Raw genomic sequence first — 18,226 nt, 5'->3', positions numbered from 1 at the left:
AGGTTGAGAGGAGGGCTCATTGAGGTGTACAAAATATTGAGGGGCCTGGACATAGTGGATAGTAAGGGTCTTTTTCCATTGGTGGAGGGGACTATTATGAGGGGGCATAGTTTTAAGGTGGTTGTTGGAAGGTTTAGAGGGGATTTGAGGGGGGGGGTCTTTACGCAGAGGGTTGTGGGGATCTGGAACTCACTGACTGGAAGAGTGGTGGATGCAGAAACCCTCACCACTTTTAAGAGATAGTTGGATGGGCACTTATAGTGCAGTAACCTGCAGGGTTACGGACCTAGAGCTGGTAATTGGGATTAGACTGGTAATTGGGATTGTTGGACGGCACAGATATAATGGTAAGTACTTCTGGGAATCGAATACGGCCAGGGTGATCTCCTGGACTCGTTTCGATCGCCTGGATGGGTCGGAGAGGAATTTTCCCAGATGTTTTTCTCCCTAAATTGGCCTGGGGTTTTTATCTGGTTTTTGCCTCGCCCAGGGGATCACATGGCTCCGGTTGGGGTGGAGTGTAGAATGTTTCAGTATAAGGGGTATCGCAGTTGTGTGAGGCGGACTGGTTGGGCTGGGTGCTCTTTGCCTTTCCGTCATTGTTCATAGGTTTATATGTAACCTTCGGGGCTGCTGACCGAGGGCTGTGCAGCTCTTTGTCGGCCGGCACGGGCACGATGGGCCGAAATGGCCTCCTTCTGCGCTGTAAATTTCTATATTTCTATGTAAGTGTGACTCTGAGCGTCTGGTCGCCTGTCATTTTAATTCTCCACTCCACTCCACTCCGGCATCTTCGCCTTCGGCCTCCTCCACTGTTCCAATGAAGCTCAACGCAAGCTTGAGGAACAGCACCTCATCTTTCGTTCAGGCACTTTACAGCCTTCTGGACTCAATATTGAGTTCAACAATTTCAGAACATAACCTCTGCCCATCTGTGGCTCCCTTTCCCCCTTTTTGTAACTCCCCCCCCTGATCTTCTGTATTTTTTTCTCTCTGTCTCCCATGCAGCTGGTAATTATCCCGCCATTCACACCCTATCTAGACTAATCTTTTTCTAACTCCTGCCATTACCATCTCAAGTCGGCCCATCATCCCTTTTGTCTCTCAAATCTCTCCTGTCTTCCACCTTATCACAGACCTGCCCATTTGTTCTTTCCTCCCCTCCTCCTTTCAGCGCTCCTTAAGAATCTGTTCATTTCAAACATTCGCCAGTTCTGACGAAGAGTCATCGACCTGAAACGTTAACTCTGTTTCTCTCTCCACAGATGCTGCCTGACCCGCTGAGTATTTCCAGCATTTTCTGTTTTTATTTCAGAACAGCTGACTACCTAACGGATCATAACGGTTTTCAAATCTTTCTGCATTGAGGGAGCCCGCAAATATTGACTCACTCAAGACTGCAATCCCACCAGTGTCCCCTTTCCTCTATCCTTTCTGAGGCCGCAATCTCCTCTGCCCACCTGTAATGCTTTAACTTGGCTTCCTTCCAGCTACAGCCTGCAAGGACCCCCTGCAAATACTGACTCACTCCCAGGGACCCCCTGCAAATACTGACTCACTCCCAGGGACCCCCTGCAAATACTGACTCACTTCCAGGGACCCCCTGCAAATACTGACTCACTCCCAGGGACTCCCTGCAAATACTGACTCACTCCCAGGGACCCCCTGCAAATACTGACTCACTCCCAGGGACCCCCTGCAAATACTGACTCACTCCCAGGGACCCCCTGCAAATACTGACTCACTCCCAGGGACCCCCTGCAAATACTGACTCACTCCCAGGGACCCCCTGCAAATACTGACTCACTCCCAGGGACCCCCTGCAAATACTGACTCACTCCCAGGGACCCCCTGCAAATACTGACTCACTCCCAGGGACCCCCTGCAAATACTGACTCACTCCCAGGGACCCCCTGCAAATACTGACTCACTCCCAGGGACCCCCTGCAAATACTGACTCACTCCCAGGGACCCCCTGCAAATACTGACTCACTCCCAGGGACCCCCTGCAAATACTGACTCACTCCCAGGGACCCCCTGCAAATACTGACTCACTCCCAGGGACCCCCTGCAAATACTGACTCACTCCCAGGGACCCCCTGCAAATACTGACTCACTCCCAGGGACCCCCTGCAAATACTGACTCACTCCCAGGGACCCCCTGCAAATACTGACTCACTCCCAGGGACCCCCTGCAAATACTGACTCACTCCCAGGGACCCCCTGCAAATACTGACTCACTCCCAGGGACCCCCTGCAAATACTGACTCACTCCCAGGGACCCCCTGCAAATACTGACTCACTCCCAAGGACCCCCTGCAAATACTGACATTCCTGGGATCCTCTGAAAATACTAACGTCGTCATGGGAACCCTTTTGCTAATATTAACACAGTCCCAGGAATCCATCTGATTTAAGGTCCAGCAGACAGTCTCAACCTCCCAAAGGTCCCTGTGTTACTGCAGGAAGTGTCCCCATTGGTTTACAGCATGGGGAATAATGTGCTGCTTCACCAAGAAGTGTAGAACAAATCAGAAATTAAATGATTTGCAGGATGATGCGTGCTCCCAGCTTGAAATCTATGACCTGCCAGTCCTATCGGTCTCTTTATCAGCCCTCCCCCTCCACCACTGATGGTTTTCTCAACTGTCCCGATGTCATTGACTCTCTGGGGTATGACTCCATAGGTACCAGCAGTCCTATGATACGTTGTCAATGGTGGCATTCTGCATGTGTTTTGATTGACCATTTGACCAATGGGGACATCACAAGAGAGTCCAATATGTTCTTGTCCCAACACGCGTGTGCTTCCCGTAACTGGATAACGGCCAGGATGGCAGACTCTGGTGGAATTCTAACCCAGGGCGCTGAGGCCAATTGTAACGCTTCTGCCATCCTAACCAAGAGCTAATCCAGCCCAGGCTAAGAGTTGAATCTGAGACCCCCGATCGCAGTGACATGCCTGGAGAGCTTGAATGAGCTGGCTATCTCTGAACCCATCTCCAGCCCTACAACCCTCCGAGATTTCTGTGTTCCTCCAATTCTACCCACTTGCGCATCTACTATTTTCATCGATCCACTATTGGCGGCTGTGCCTTCAGCAGCCTTGGCATTGAGCTCTGGAATTCCCTCCCTAAATCTCTCCACCACTCCTTCCTTTAAGTCACTCCTTAAAACCTACCTCTTTGCCCAAGCTTTTGATCACCTGCCCTAATGTCTTCCGATGTGGCTGGGTGTAAAATTTTGTTTGCTAATGTGCCTTGGGGATGTTTTACTATGTTAAAGGTGCTATATAAATACAATTAGTTGTTGTGCCTTACCATTACTCTTTCATCAGAATAAAAGATCTGACTCACGAGGGTGACCCTTGGTTTTGGGTTTTGAAGCTTTAGGTTTGAAGTTTATGTCAGCACCTTCAGGGGAGGGGGAGGGGAAATGAGAAAGGAAGGAGAGGGAAAAGGACTACACGGGAAGCACATTGCTGGCCTCATTAACAATCTGATATCCCCGGATAGCACGATGAGGACGATGGGGATGGTGAAGATGATGCGGAGGTGCAGCAGGAGTGCCTGCAGAAATTTTCCAGCCGAGATTACATAATGGAGCCACCTGTCTTCAACACACTGAAAAGGTAACTGAAACTCGCAGTTATGGACTAGCCTGGCGCCAGTCACACCCAGTGCTGTGCCAGTCACACATGGCACCAGTCACACCCAGCGCTGTGCCAGTCACATGTCCCACCAGTCACACCCAGCGCTGTGCCAGTCACACATGGCACCAGGCACACCCAGCGCTGTGCCAGTCACATGTCCCACCAGTCACACCCAGCGCTGTGCCAGTCACATGTCCCACCAGGCACACCCAGCGCTGTGCCAGTCACACATGGCACCAGGCACACCCAGCGCTGTGCCAGTCACATGTCCCACCAGTCACACCCAGCGCTGTGCCAGTCACATGTCCCATCAGTCACACCCAGCGCTGTGCCAGTCACACATGGCACCAGGCACACCCAGCGCTGTGGACCAAAGTTTCCGTAGTTTTCTTATCCCCTTTGAGTATGTTTCAGCTATGAAGTAAAAATAGAACATTTCTTTTGTTCAAAAAAATCCTATAACCATGGCAACAGTCTCTTTTCATCTGTTCCCTCTATACCTTATAGTATTTAGCTTGAAATGTGTGTGTTGCACAGAGGATAATGCACAAAGCACAGGAGGGAGAAATTGGCCTCCTTTGCGCCTCCTGTTAGTGCCTGCGGGGGGGCGATACTGGGGCGATACCGGCTCTGCCACCGGGCACGGCGAGAGTACCAACGCCCGCGAAGTTGCCATGGAGGTGTGCAGCGGCAGTAACCCCTAGCGCCACATTCTCCTGCACGCCGGAGATCGTGACATCATCCGGCTGCACATCACCCGGTATTGCCCCGGATGCAAACTTTGGTTCCGCCCCTGCAGCGTCACCAGGCGTCGACACCGACAGCTACAGGAGGCGTTGTGAGGGAGGCCAGCCGCTAAGAGAGCAGGATTTAAAGGTAAGGCCGCTCGGGTAAGTAAAAAAAATTGTTTTGACCCCTTTGGTAAGTTTTTTACCATTTTGCTGTGCCGCGATCGATCAGCCCTGCACTCTGTTACAGTGCTTGGGGCTGATCGTCACGGATCGCGGCTGCCGTCGGCTAGGAGGAAAATGGATCTAACTCAGAGCCTGCAGCATTGGCCCTTCCCTTTAAGGGTGGGAAGGAGCTTCTATTCCCTGCAGCGCTGCCCGTGACATGGAGCAGCGCTGAACCACTACCGGCCCTCCTGCCGGCTTTAGCACTCCAAGGGAAGTGGTCGTGCTTGATTTACACATTGCATTGATGTACACTCCCTTTTTGCACAATGTGTGGAGATGCGTTTGGAATTCAGTATAGCTTTTGGCATCTTGTTAGTTGGTTAAAACCATTTCAATAACTAAATACGCTCGAGACCAGTGAACAGTCCCAGAACTGAACCCTGTGATTCCCACTTCCAACCACTCTGAGAAACTGCCCCAAACTCCGACTCCCTTTTGCTAGCCTTCCCCTGATTCCATACCCTTTGATCTTCCGTAGTTTCCTGTGTCTGACTGACCTTGTCAAAGGCTTTCTGGAAACAAAACATGGGATGGATGTTGGACATTTTATGAGTTTGCAGTACATGTTCCTGACCACAGTGTGGCGCCAAACCTCTAACTTCACAAGAATTCCAAATCCCAATATTCAACAATGTTCATTCTGGAGATGTTACGTTGGTGCAAGTTACTGAACAGGTTTTATCAAAATAAAACCCCAACCCAGCTATGTTGAGCAAAAAGGAGTGCTTACTGTTTTTAATTCAGTGCCTGCTGAGTTATTCGTAATATACAGCTATCAGTCAGCTGCGCTTGAGAAAAATATCAAAATTGTCTCTGACTGTCGCACCATCACTGGGATCTGAACAGCCCCTTTCGAACACTACCCGACTTCTGGAGTGCCCCTCAGGCTTTGCAGGCTAATTTTTCAGGAAAAATAATACAAGTCACAGAAAGTACAGAGCAGTCACATCACTAACTACTAGAGCTACTGTCCTTTAATACACACTCACTGACTCCTAGTGTTACCGTCCCCTCCAATACACACTGACCCTTAGAGTTGTGTCAGCCGTGGCTCAGTGGGTAGAACCCTCGCCTATGAGTCAGGAGGTTGTATGTTCAAGTCCCACTCCGGAGATTTGAGCACAAAAATCTAGGCTCAAACTCCCAGTGCAGTGCTGAGGGAGTGCAGCACGGTCAGAGGTGCTGTCTTGCGATGTTAAACCGAGACCCTCCTCTGTCCTCTCGGGGACGTACAAGATCCCATGGCACTGTTTTGAAGAAGAGCAGGGGAGTTATCCCCGGTGTCCTGGGCAATATTTATCCCTCAATCAATATCACTAAAATAAATTATCTGGTCATTATCTCATTGGTGTTTGTGGGAGCTTGCTGTGCGCAAATTGGCTGCTGCGTTTCTTACATTACAACAGTGACTACACTTCAGAAAAGTACTTTATTGGCTGTAAAGTGCTTTGGAACATCTGGTACTATATAAATGCAAGTCTTTCTAGAGTTACTGTCTCATCTGAGAGAGATGCTGTGTGGGATATGATGGTGACTGACCCTGGGCATTGTGGGATATGATGGTGACCCTGGGCAGTGTGGGATATGATGGTGACCCTGGGCCGTGTGGGATATGATGGTGACCCTGGGCCGTGTGGGATATGATGGTGACCCTGGGCCGTGTGGGATATGATGGTGACTGACCCTGGGCAGTGTGGGATATGATGGTGACCCTGCGCCGTGTGGGATATGATGGTGACTGACCCTGGGCAGTGTGGGATTTGATGGTGACCCTGGACTGTGTGGAATATGGTTTAGATAGAGTAAATAAAGAGAAAATGTTTCCAATGGCTGAAGAGTCGATAACCAGAGGGCACAGATTTAAGGTGATTGGCAAAAGACGCAGAGACGACTTGAGGAAAAACTTGTTTATGCAACGAGTGGTTAAAATTTGGAACGTGCTGCCTGATAGGGTGATGGATACAAATTCAATAGTAGCTTTCAAAGGGAAATTGGATAAATACTGGGGTATAGAAAGATAAAAAGACTTGCATTTATATAGCATCTTTCACAAACTCAGGATGTCCCAATGTGCTTTACAGTCAATGAAGTACTTTTGAAGTGTAGTCACTGTTGCAATGTAATATGGGGAAAGAGCTGGGGTAGTGGGACTAACTGCATAGCTCTTTCGAAGGAGCTGGCGCAGACACAATGGGCTCCTTCTGTGCTGTACTATTCTATGATTCTATGATGGTGATTGACCTTGATTGTATATGTTTCACTTCCCCAGGTATTTCCAGGCAGGTGGCTCTCCAGAACATGTGATCCAGATGCTCTCTGAGAATTACACGGCAGTGGCACAGACTGTAAACCTGCTGGCAGAGTGGCTGATTCAGACAGGTAACCCGTGGCCAGCACTGGATAAACAATTAAGGCTGATCATCATCATCATCATAGGCAGTCCCTCGGAATCGAGGAAGACTTGCTTCCACACTAAAAATGATCCTTAGGTGACTGAACAGTCCAATTCGAGAACCACAGTCCCTGTCACAGATGGGACAGATAATCGTTGTAGGAAAGGGTGGGTGGGACAGGTTTGCCGCATGTGCTTTCTGCTGCCTGCGCTTGATTTCTGCATGTTCTCGGCGATGAGACGCGAGGTGCTTCCTCCACTTAGGGAGGTCTTTGGCCAGGGACTTCCAGGTGTCAGTGGGGATGTTGCATATGGATGTTCAAGGACTCCAAGTGGTAAAGCTAATAAATACCAATTGAACATGCCTTTGATGTATTGAGGATAACTCGCTGATCTTTCCCTGTGGAGGGAATCCAACCCTTTCTGCTGGGTGTCTCTGAGAGCGCGGTGAGGTGCCTGTGACTTAGCTTGGGCCCTGATGCTCTCAGCAGCTGCCGCCCATGTTTTAGGGAGGTTCAGGTTCAGAATCGACGCTCCTCATTTTCTCTCTCCATCACAGTGGGAACTAAAGGGTGTGGAGGTGATTCTACCACCCCTGGTTGCTGTGGTACCTTGAGTTGGTGTATCAGTGTGAATCCCCCCTTGGTAACACACCGACAGCAATGAGTTAGGTGCTTCCTTAATGGGGAGTCTCGGTCTTCGATGATAAGTGCCAGATTCAGTTGTCTCAGTGACATTGTTTATTTGGTGTATTTTCTTCATTGGACCCGAGTTCAAATTATGGTAGTTTGAGGCATTAAACAATCCCTTTCACTTTCAGACACTGTTCAATCTGTTGTGCATTTATAGCAATTGTCTGATATTTCTGGTGCAATTATGTTATGCAAGGTTCTTTTCTTGGAGCTAATTGGGTTGTGTTGTATCTGTGGGACCTTGTGTCTGAGTGTGTTGTGTCTGTGGGACCTTGTGTCTGAGTGTGTTGTGTCTGTGGGACCTTGTGTCTGAGTGTGTTGTGTCTGTGGGACCTTGTGTCTGAGTGTGTTGTATCTGTGGGACCTTGTGTCTGAGTGTGTTGTGTCTGTGGGACCTTGTGTCTGAGTGTGTTGTGTCTGTGGGACCTTGTGTCTGAGTGTGTTGTGTCTGTGGGACTTTGTGTCTGAGTGTGTTGTGTCTGTGGGACCTTGTGTCTGAGTGTGTTGTGTCTGTGGGACCTTGTGTCTGAGTGTGTTGTGTCTGTGGGACCTTGTGTCTGAGTGTGTTGTGTCTGTGGGACCTTGTGTCTGAGTGTGTTGTATCTGTGGGACCTTGTGTCTGAGTGTGTTGTATCTGTGGGACCTTGTGTCTGAGTGTGTTGTGTCTGTGGGACCTTGTGTCTGAGTGTGTTGTGTCTGTGGGACTTTGTGTCTGAGTGTGTTGTGTCTGTGGGACCTTGTGTCTGAGTGTGTTGTGTCTGTGGGACCTTGTGTCTGAGTGTGTTGTGTCTGTGGGACCTTGTGTCTGAGTGTGTTGTGTCTGTGGGACCTTGTGTCTGTGGGACCTTGTGTCTGAGTGTGTTGTATCTGTGGGACCTTGTGTCTGAGTGTGTTGTATCTGTGGGACCTTGTGTCTGAGTGTGTTGTGTCTGTGGGACCTTGTGTCTGAGTGTGTTGTGTCTGTGGGACCTTGTGTCTGAGTGTGTTGTGTCTGTGGGACTTTGTGTCTGAGTGTGTTGTGTCTGTGGGACCTTGTGTCTGAGTGTGTTGTGTCTGTGGGACCTTGTGTCTGAGTGTGTTGTGTCTGTGGGACCTTGTGTCTGAGTGTGTTGTGTCTGTGGGACCTTGTTTGTGTCTGTGGGACCTTGTGTCTGAGTGTGTTGTGTCTGTGGGACCTTGTGTCTGAGTGTGTTGTGTCTGTGGGACCTTGTGTCTGAGTGTGTTGTGTCTGTGGGACCTTGTGTCTGAGTGGGTTGTGTCTGGGACCTTGTGTCTAAGTGGGTTGTGTCTGGGACCTTGTGTCTGAGTGGGTTGTGTCTGGGACCTTGTGTCTGAGTAGGCTGTGTCTCTGGGACCTTGTGTCTGAGTAGGCTGTGTCTCTGGAACCTTGTGTCTGAGTAGGCTGTGTCTCTGGGACCTTGTGTCTGAGTGGGTTGTGTCTGGGACCTTGTGTCTGAGTGGGTTGTGTCTCTGGGACCTTGTGTCTGAGTGTGTTGTGTCTGGGACCTTGTGTCTGAGTAGGCTGTGTCTCTGGGACCTTGTGTCTGAGTGGGTTGTCCAGTTTCTCCACAGGTACCATTTCATTCAGGTACCATTGGGTAAATCTCTTCTGCACCCTCGCAAAGGCCATAATACCCTTTCTAAGTGCGGTGCCCATAATTGGACACAATACTCCAGTCGACCTATTCAGTGATTTTTCAAGGTTTAGCATAAAGTCCTTGATTTTGCACTTTATGCCTCTATTTATAAAGGCAAGGATCCCCTGTGCTCTTTTTTAAACAGCCTTCTTAAGTTGTCCTACCTCATTCAAAGATTTATGTACAAATACTCCAGATCTCTCTGTTCCTGTATCCCTTTAAAATGATACCCTTTAGTTTATATTGCCTCTCCTCATTCTTCCTACCAAAATGTATCACTTCGCACTACTGTGTTAAATTTCATCTGCCACGGGCTCGCCCATTTCACCAGTCTGTCTGTAGTTTGTTACCATCCTCTTCACTGTTTGCTACATTTCCGAGTTTCTTATCATCTGCAAACTTTAAAATGCCCTGTATACCCAGTCCAGGTCATTAATGTACATCAAAAAGAATAGTGGTCTGCACACCGACCATGGGGAACACTACTGCATACCTCCCTCCAGTTTGCTTTCTGTTTGGTGGCCAATTTTGTATCCATGGGCTGCAATTTTGCTAACCAGACTATTTTCAGCGTCATTTTTTGGCGCCCAACGATTATTTGGCGTAATGGGTCAGTTTAAATTTTCACCAGGGTTTTGGCGATGGTTTAGGTAGAAAAGTGATTCCGCGCCATTTCTGGCCATTTAGGCCATTTTCCCCATCACCGAGTTTTTTTAAAAACGGCGCACAGAGACCTTGGAGCCCGTTGTTAAAAAGCCTGCCTTAAGTTAATGTAATCGGCGCAGGCCCGCTTCTATCCCTGGTCCTGCACGCCAGACTGAACAATAAACTCCAGGTAAAAAATAAACCAGGCAAAAAGAAACTTGCATAAGACCCTTTTCCATCGAAGACCAAACTCCAGACACATTGCAACATCCAGAAGAGACTGTTCCACCCGACCCGACCCATTGCCATCCCTCGCCGAAGTCCTCCAGTCACCTGGCTCGCTGCAATTTTTTTTTTACAGCGCATGTGCAGTTAATTTTCGGCGCACACTATAGGCTCCACCCCCGGGACTCGGGTAGTGCGGCGCTACAAATATCTTTTAGATTGTGAAAAGTGCTGTTTTTTGGGATGGGTGCTAACGGGAGGGGGGGAGGGGGTGCAGAATGGGCGCCAGAAATCTTTATTGTGGAAAATAGGGGCCATTATGTGGTACTTCAATAAATCCCTTATGAAAGTGGGACCCTTCTGTCTGAATGTGTCTGTATGCCCCTTCCATCTTATGGCTGTGTTTGTAGGGCCCGTCCCTCTGATTGGGCTGTATCTGTAGGGCCCGTCCCTCTGATTGGGCTGTATCTGTAGGGCCCGTCCCTCTGATTGGGCTGTATCTGTAGGGCCCATCCCTCTGATTGGGCTGTCTGTAGGGCCCTTCCCTCTGATTGGGCTTTGTCTGTAGGGCACTTCCCTCTGATTGGGCTGTGTCTGTACGACCCTTCCCTCTGATTGGACTGTGTCTGTACAACCCTTCTCTCTGATTGGGCTGACCCTGCAGGTTCCTTCTGTCTGAAGGACTCTTTCTATGGGCCTCGATAGGTTGAGTCTGATATGGACCTATGGGTTCTATTCATCCTCCTGTACCTCATCCAAGTGACCGTTCTTCATGTGCAGGCCCAAATGGTGTAAAGGGGCAAAACAGCCCAGGGCAATCCCATTCTCATCTGACATCCACACACATGCACGTTCCAGCAGGAGTCACTAAATAGTGATCAGGACTCGGGACCCTACTGATTTTTACCCTCCTTAACCCATGGGAGGGAAAGGGGAGGAGAGATCCACTGCCATCCTTCAGATCTATGGGTGCAGCTAGTCGGGTTGTGCTGTACCCTTGCATCCCTGTAACTGGCTGGCCAGGATTGTGATGTCCAAGTCCTTGTATCTGGTTGAGTTGAGTTGCTTCCCCCACCCCCCAATCCCAAGTCCTTGGACTTCGGTGGGCTGGGTTTTGGTCCTCAACTTTTTATATCTGGCTGCATTGCGTTGTGTTGCCTAACTTTGGTTGGGTTGTACAGGCCCATATTGTCTGAAATCTGCTTCAGTTTGTGCCTTTTTTTCCTTCTCAGGGGTGGAACCATCTCATGTTCAGGAGACTGTTGAAAACCATTTGAAGAATTTGCTGATTAAACACTTTGATCCCCGGAAAGCTGATTCCATTTTCACAGAGGAGGGGGAGGTAATGTTCTGAAAGTTTTTCCAAAACTAAGTCATGCATTTATGGTATGTTACACACAAAGAATGATTCAACTAAAAGATGTAAAGTGATTAAACCAGCAGAAAAAAGTAAGAAACAAGTGAGTAAAACATTAGAGCTGAAGGCCAGACTAGAGCATATGGCTCAAATAAACATTCTTTATACAAACGCACGGAGTATATGGAACAAATTGAATGAATTGTGGAACAAATTCAACTTAATATGACATGGCAGCCATCACTGAGACATGGCTGCAAGATGGTCAGGACTGGGAAGTTGTGTATAAGTCCCCAGGTAGCGTGTTAAGGTCTACAGGAAAGATAGGGAAACTGGCAGAGGGGGAGGAATAGCCTTAGTGATGAAGGATTAAATCACTTCAATGAAAACTAATCAGGCAGTGGAGACTTTATGGATAGAATTAAGAAATAGGAAAGGATTTAAGACTATAGTGGGAGTTGTGTATAAGCCCTCAGTGACATGCAAGATTGTATAAATGCAGAGATTAGACAAGCGTGAAGCAAAGGCAGAGTGATATTAATGGGGGATTTTAACTTTCATATAGATTGGGATAAGCAGACTAGCACCTGTCAGAAAGGTAGTGAATTGCTTGAGTGTGTCTGGGATAGTTTTCTATAACAATATGTCCTAGTGCCATATTAGATTTCGTAATGAGTAATGAGCTAGATTTAATTAACAGCCTAACTGTCTGTGAGCATATATCCAATAGCGATCATAATATAATCGTCTCGTGTGGTGGCTGATGTGCAACAGTCACCACACGTTTAAAAAAAATCCACGCACAGGCATCTTCCACCCCCTCAATTGGGGTTCAGGACTGGAACATCGGGTCCTTCATTGAAACATCTGTGAACTCATGTGGAAGCAAGTCATTCTCGTTCGAGGGACTGCCTGTGATGAAGATAATATAATCAAGTTCAACGTAGCGTTTGAAAGGGAGAAACGTGAAACAACTAAGATTCTAGATTTGGGTAAAGCCGACTTCATAGGGATGAGACAGAGACTGTCCACGGTAAACTGGGCCAGTCTGTTAATGGGTAAAATGGCAGGAGATCAGTGGGAGATGTTCAAAAAATAATTAAAGGTGATACAGAACCAGTTTATACCTGAGGGGCAGGAGCTTGACTTGTCAAAAAAAAAGCCTTGGACGACTAAAGAGGTGAGGGACAGCATAAAACTAAAAGAAAAAACATACAAAATGCAAAAAATAGCACAGATCCTGGAGAATGGGAAAGATACAAAGTACAGCAAAGGGTGACAAAACAGTAAGAGCTACAAAAAGGGAGTATGAAATAAAACTTGCAAGGGATATCAAAACCAACACAGAATTTTTACAATTACATTAGGAATGTTGACCCCTTAAAAACAGAAAGTGGTGATAATATCAATGATAAGGAAATGGTGGACATGTTGAGTAATTACTTTGCGTCAGTATTCACCGAGGAAGAGGATGCCTGAAATGAGCATGTCTGAAATTCCTAGGAAAGTAACAATTGAATCAGGGACAGGGAATCAATAAAATTAATGTAAGTAAAATAATGAAAATGCAGAAAATAATGGGACTAAAGAATGACAAGTCCCCAGGACCACATGGTTTCTAGCCCAGGGTTTAAAGGAAGTAGGTGAACACATTGCAGATCACCGAACTATAATCTTCCAACGTTCTCTCGATTCAGGAACCATTTCTTTAGGTTGGAAAATTGCGCAAGTCACTCCGCTATTTAAGAATATTGAGAGAGGGAAACCAGGGAATTATCGACCAGTTAGCCGAACACCTGTCGTCGGGAAATTGCTAGAGTTTATAATTAAGGATGGGGTGACTGAACACTTCAAAGTTTCAGTTGATCAGAGAGAGCCGACATGGATTTGTGAAAGTTAGGTCATGCCTGACAAACTTGATTGAATTTTTTGAAGAGATGACTAAAGTAGTGGATAAGAGAATGTCTATGGATGTTATTAAACGGACTTCCAGAAGGCATTTGATAAAGTCCCACATAAGAGACTGTTAACTAAGGTAGAAGCCCATGGAATCGAGGGCAAATTATTGACCTGGTTAGGAAGCTGACTGAGTGGCAAGAGACAGCGATTAGGGATAATGGGTAGGTACTTAAATTGGCTGGATATGACTAGTGGTGTCCCGCAGGGATCTGTTTTGTGGCCTCAGCTATTTACAGTATTTATTAATGACTTAGATGGTGGCATAGAAAGTCATATTTCCAAATTTGCTGATGACACAAAGATGGCATTGTAGGCGGTGTCAATGAAAGATAAAATTACAAAGGGATATCAACAGATTAAGTGAATCGGCAAAACTGTGGCAAATGGATTTCAATGTAAGCAAATGTGAGGTCATCCACTTTGGACAAAAATAAAAGAACAGCGTACATTCTAAATGGTAAAAAGCTAAAAACAGTGGAGTTCCAAAGAGACTTGGGGTCCAGGTACATAGATCATTAAAATGTCATGAACAGGTCCAGAAAATAATCAAAAAGACTAATGGAATGCTGGCCTTTATATCTAGGGGACAAGAATACAAGGGGGTAGAAGTTATGCAGCTGCTATACAAAACCCTGGTTAAACTACACCTGGAGCACTGTGAGCAGTTCCGGGCACCACACCTTAGGAAGGATAGATTGGCCTTGGAGGGAGTGCAGCTTAGGTTTACCAGAATAATAGCCGGACTTCAAGGGTTAAATTACGAGGAGGGATTATATAAATTAGGGTTGTATTCCCTGGAATTTAGAAGGTTAAGGGGTGATCTGATTGAAGTTTTCAAGATATTAAGGGGAACAGATAGGGTACAGAGAGGGAAACTATTTCCGCTGGTTGAGTATTCTCGGACTGGGCCATAGTGTAAAAATTAGAGCCAGACCTTTCAGGAGTGAAATTAGGAAACACTTCTACATGCAAAGGGTGGTAGAAATTTGGACCTTCCACAAACGATAATTGATGCTAGATCAATTGTTAATTGTAATCGGAGATGGATAGCTTTTTGTTAACTAAAGGTTTGAAGGGACATGGGCCAAAGGTGGGTATCATCATCATTATCATCATCATCATAGGCAGTTCCTCGGATTCGAGGATGACTTGCTGCCACTCTAAAAGTGAGTTCTCAGGTGACTGATGAGTCCAATGCGGGAATTACAGTCTCTATCACAGGTGGGGCAGACAGTGGATGAAGGAAAGGGTGGTCCGGGTGTCTGGGTTGCCGCATGCTCCCTCCGCTGTCTACTCTTGGTTTCTGCTTGTTCTTGGCGATGGGACTCGAGGTGCTCAGCGCCCTCCCGGATGCTATTCCTCCACATTGGGTGGTTGTGGGCCAGGGATTCCCAGGTGCCAGTGGGGATGTTGCACTTTGTCAAGGAGGCTTTGAGGGTGTCCTTGAAGCGCTTCCTCTGCCCACCTGGGGCTTGCTTGCCGTGTCGAAACGCCACGTAGAGCGCTTGCTTTGGGAGTCTCGTGTCGGGCATGCGGATGATGTGGCCCGCCCAACGGAGCTGATCGAGCGTGGTCAATGCATTGATGCTGGGGATGTTGGCCTGAGCGAGAACACTGACGGTGCGCCTGTCCTCCCAGTGGATTTGCAGGATCTTGTGGAGGCAGTGCTGGTGGTACTTCTCCAGCGTTTTGAGGTGTTTGCTGTATATAGTCCACGTCTCTGAGCCATATAGGAGGGCGAGTATCACTACTGCCCTGTAGACCATGAGCTTGGTGCCGGATTTGAGGTCCTGGTCTTCAAACACTTTCTTCCTCAGGCGACCGAAGGTTGTGCTGGCGAAGGCTGTGCTGGCGCACTGAAGGTGGTGTTGGACCTTGTCGTCAATGTCTGCTCTTGCTAATAGTAGGGTCCTGAGGTATGGAAAATGGTCCACATTGTCCAAGGCCTATCGTGGATTTTGATAATCTGGGGGCAGTGCTGAGTGGCGGAATCAGGTTGGTAGAGAACCTTTGTTTCATGGATGTTAAGCATAAGGCCCATATCTCGTACGCCTCGGTGAAGGAGATGATGATGGCTAAGAGTTCGGCCTCCAAATGCGTGCAGACACAAGCGTCGTCTACGTACTGTAGTTCAGTGACTGAGGATGGAACAACCTTGGATCCGGCCTGGAGGCGACGGAGGTTGAACAGATTCCCATCAGTTCTATAATTTAGCTCCACTCCAGCGGAGAGCTTGTTAAGGGTGAGATGTAGCATTGCAGCAAGGAAGATCAAAAAGAGCGTTGGTGCGATGACGCAGCCTTGCTTGACCCCGGTTCGGATGTGGATTGGGTCTGTAGTGAATCTGTTGGTCAGGATCACCGCTGCATGTCGTTGTGGAGCAGGCGGAGGATGACGACAAACTTTTGGGGGTAGCCGAAACGGAGGAGGACGCTCCATAGTCCCTCGCGGTTAACAGTGACAAAGGCCTTTGTAGGGTCAAAGAAGGCCATGTACAAGGGTTGGTGCTGTTCCCTGCATTTCTCTTGCAGTTGTCGCACCGTGAGGATCATGTCCGTTGTACCCCACAGTGGACGGAATCCGCACTGTGACTCCGGGAGGAGTTTTCTTGTTGGCTGGACCAGATACGATGGTAAGTACTTCAGGGAATGTAATACGGCCAGAGTGCTCTCCTGGACTAGTTTTGATCAGCAGGATGGGTCGGAGAGGAATTTTCCCAGAATTTTCTCCTCAATTGGTCTGTATTTTTATCTTTTTTTGCCTCAACCAGGAGATCGCATGGCTCCGGATGGGGTGGAGTGTAAAATGTTGCGATACATGGGGTATCGCAGATGTGTGGGGACTGGTTGGGCCGGATGCTCTTTACCTGTCCGCCATTGTTCATTGTTCATATGTAACCTTCAGGGATGCTGACTGAGGGCTGTATGGCTCCTTGTTGGTCGGCACGGACACGATGTGCCGAAATGGCCTCCTGCGCTGTAAATTTCTATGTTTCTACGTTTCAGCATCCAATGAGGTAATAAGGGGTCGCCCATTTAAAATGAGGAGGAATTTCTTCTCTGAAGGTCGCAAATCTTTGGAATTTTCTACCCCAGAGAACTGTAGAGGCTGAGTCATTGAATATATTTAAGGTGGAGATAGACAGATTTTTGAACGATAAGGGAGTCAAAGGTTATGGAGAGCGGGTGGGGAAGTGGAGTTGAGGCCAGGATCCGATCAGCAATGATCTTATTGAATGGTGGAGCAGGCTCGAGGGGCCAAATGGCCTACTCCTGCTGTTCTTATGTTGTAATTCGGATGATCAGTGCCCCTAAATCAGTGCTAGCTCATCAACAGGAGCTCTTCACTCTAGTCCCAGAAAGTATCATGTGGCTGAGGTTTGCTGCAGTCCTGTAGTATAAAACAACTTTGGACTTTGACTGAGCCTTAATGACCGTTCTCATTACGCTGTACCTGATTCTTAACTATATTGCCGCAAAAGGTTGACACTGACTGTTCTGGAGGCCTCTGACCTGGTGGTTTGATCACAAAGGTGTGTTAACAAGGCTGACCTAGTATCAAGGGGCTTTTTACATCTTTGCTTATCAAGTTCAACGACTCTTTTGAGATAAGCACTTCTTTCAAATATCCATTCGCGGTTTATTAACCCTATATTGGCGAATGCATTCTTGCGGGTTTTTTTCCTAAACGTTCAAATGCCAGAGAACACGAGCTTAAATTGGATGAGTTTGGACTAAAAAGGGAGTGAAGTGAAAGTTGTTGATGTGAAGGGTGACACAGTCATGGGCTGAGTCACAAGGGAAAGATGATTGACTTAAAATCAGTTGTCCTTGCTTACTGTGTACTTGTTTTTAACCGAACCACACCTATGTCAGATTGAAATGTCCTGAATTGATCTCGAGGAGGCTGAAGGGTGAACTAATGGAGGTCTTTAAAATTATGAAAGGTTTTGATAGAGTAGACACAGAGGGCCCAAGTTTCCACACAATAATAAACGGGCACCCCTCCGAGCTGGGTGCCCGTTTTTCGCGCCTAAAATGGTGCCTAAAAAAAACTCGCGATTCTGGAGCGCCCTGCAGCTCCTTGTCTGTTTGGTGCGGCGCCCAGGGGGGCGGAGCCTACACTCGTGCCGATTTTGTAAGTGGGAGGGGGCGGGTACTATTTAAATTAGTTTTTTTCCTGCCGGCAACGCTGCATGTGCGCGTTGGAGCGTTCGCGCATGCTCAGTGTGAAAAAAACATTGGCACTCGGCCATTTTTGTAGTTCTTTGTAGCTGTTTAATTTTTTTAATTTTTTAAAATAAAAGCGCATTGCCATCAGCACTTGCAGCCTTCTCACTGTCTCCTCCACCCCCCCCCCCCCCCCCCGCGGGAAGAACGGGCGCCTCCTCCACCCCCCTCCCGCGGGAAGAACGGGCGCCTCCTCCCCTCCCGCGGGAAGAACGGGCGCCTCCTCCCCCCCCCCCCCGCGGGAAGAACGGGTGCCTCCCCCCTCCGCGGGAAGAACGGGCGCCTCAGGCTGACTGCAGCATTCTCCGTGCCTTCACACAGGTAGGAAGATGGTTTATTTAATCTTTTCTTTGCTTATAAATGTTTATTCAGGTTAGATTTATTTGTATAATATTTGTAGAAGTATAAATAAGGATTTATTGTAGAATTTAATGACTTCCCTTCCCCCCCACCTCCCCCCCCACCTCGTTCTGGACGCCTAA

The 18,226-nt window shown here is 47.8% G+C and overlaps 1 protein-coding gene across 2 annotated transcripts in view; it reads left to right on the top strand.

Moving 5' to 3' along the window:
• nelfcd (negative elongation factor complex member C/D) overlaps nucleotides 1-18,226 on the top strand; it is a 63,772-nt gene that overhangs the window by 4,183 nt on the left and 41,363 nt on the right. For both annotated transcript variants that reach the window (XM_070895937.1, XM_070895936.1), the window contains exons 2-4: nucleotides 3,516-3,631; nucleotides 6,878-6,987; nucleotides 11,432-11,541. In XM_070895937.1, coding sequence (XP_070752038.1) covers nucleotides 3,516-3,631; nucleotides 6,878-6,987; nucleotides 11,432-11,541 — 336 coding nt within the window. The remainder of the gene's footprint in view (nucleotides 1-3,515; nucleotides 3,632-6,877; nucleotides 6,988-11,431; nucleotides 11,542-18,226) is intronic.

The sequence above is a fragment of the Pristiophorus japonicus genome, chromosome 12, assembly GCF_044704955.1.
Source record: "Pristiophorus japonicus isolate sPriJap1 chromosome 12, sPriJap1.hap1, whole genome shotgun sequence".
NCBI lineage: Eukaryota > Metazoa > Chordata > Chondrichthyes > Pristiophoridae > Pristiophorus > Pristiophorus japonicus.
The sequence above is the reverse complement of the archived record's forward strand: the minus strand, read 5'-3'. Positions and strand labels throughout refer to the sequence as shown.